Here is a 498-nt window from a genome sequence, read left to right as displayed (position 1 = left end):
TCTCATGCTCTCCATGACTTTAATATAATGCTTATATATCTCAACCGTACAATTGTGCATTACTGAACCCAGAAGTAGTATTACTGAACCAGTGAGTTCAAGCAGCGGGTGGGGGCTGGTTCCCTCACCCTCCGTCCGCGCAATCTTATTTAATACTACATGTTTCCTTGTCGCTTACAAAGGTGCCTCGGCCTTGGCGGAGCGTGTTGAGAAACGGAGCGAACTCCCTGCTCCTCGACTGCAGGGGCACTGTCACCACCTTCCGATACGGTCTGGCTTTTCGGACAGACTAGGCTTGGAGGGGTAGGGGTGGGGATGGAGGGCGGGGCCCCCAGTGTGCACAGGCAATGGAGAGCAGTACCTTGGACGGGGCAGGCCAGTCCCAGGTGCTGCCCGACCAGCCGCATGCATTCGGCGTCCACAAACTCGAAGGCCGACAGGATCTCTCCGAGCATCCCCTTACAGGAGCGGAAGGTCTGCAGGACTTCGAGGAAACCA

At 56.0% G+C, this 498-nt stretch overlaps 1 protein-coding gene across 1 annotated transcript in view; it reads right to left on the bottom strand.

Moving 5' to 3' along the window:
- The window catches only part of GAL3ST2 (galactose-3-O-sulfotransferase 2), a 24,380-nt gene extending 23,882 nt beyond the window's left edge, over positions 1-498 (bottom strand). The window contains exon 1 of the mRNA XM_045296442.1: positions 362-498. Within this exon, the coding sequence (XP_045152377.1) occupies positions 362-411 (50 nt within the window). The 5' untranslated portion in view covers positions 412-498. The remainder of the gene's footprint in view (positions 1-361) is intronic.

Source organism: Echinops telfairi, unplaced genomic scaffold (assembly GCF_000313985.2).
Source record: "Echinops telfairi isolate 266 unplaced genomic scaffold, ASM31398v2 ScPeMD7_3;HRSCAF=10, whole genome shotgun sequence".
In the NCBI taxonomy this organism is placed as follows: Eukaryota; Metazoa; Chordata; class Mammalia; order Afrosoricida; family Tenrecidae; genus Echinops; species Echinops telfairi.
This window is presented reverse-complemented; position numbering and strand designations above follow the sequence as displayed.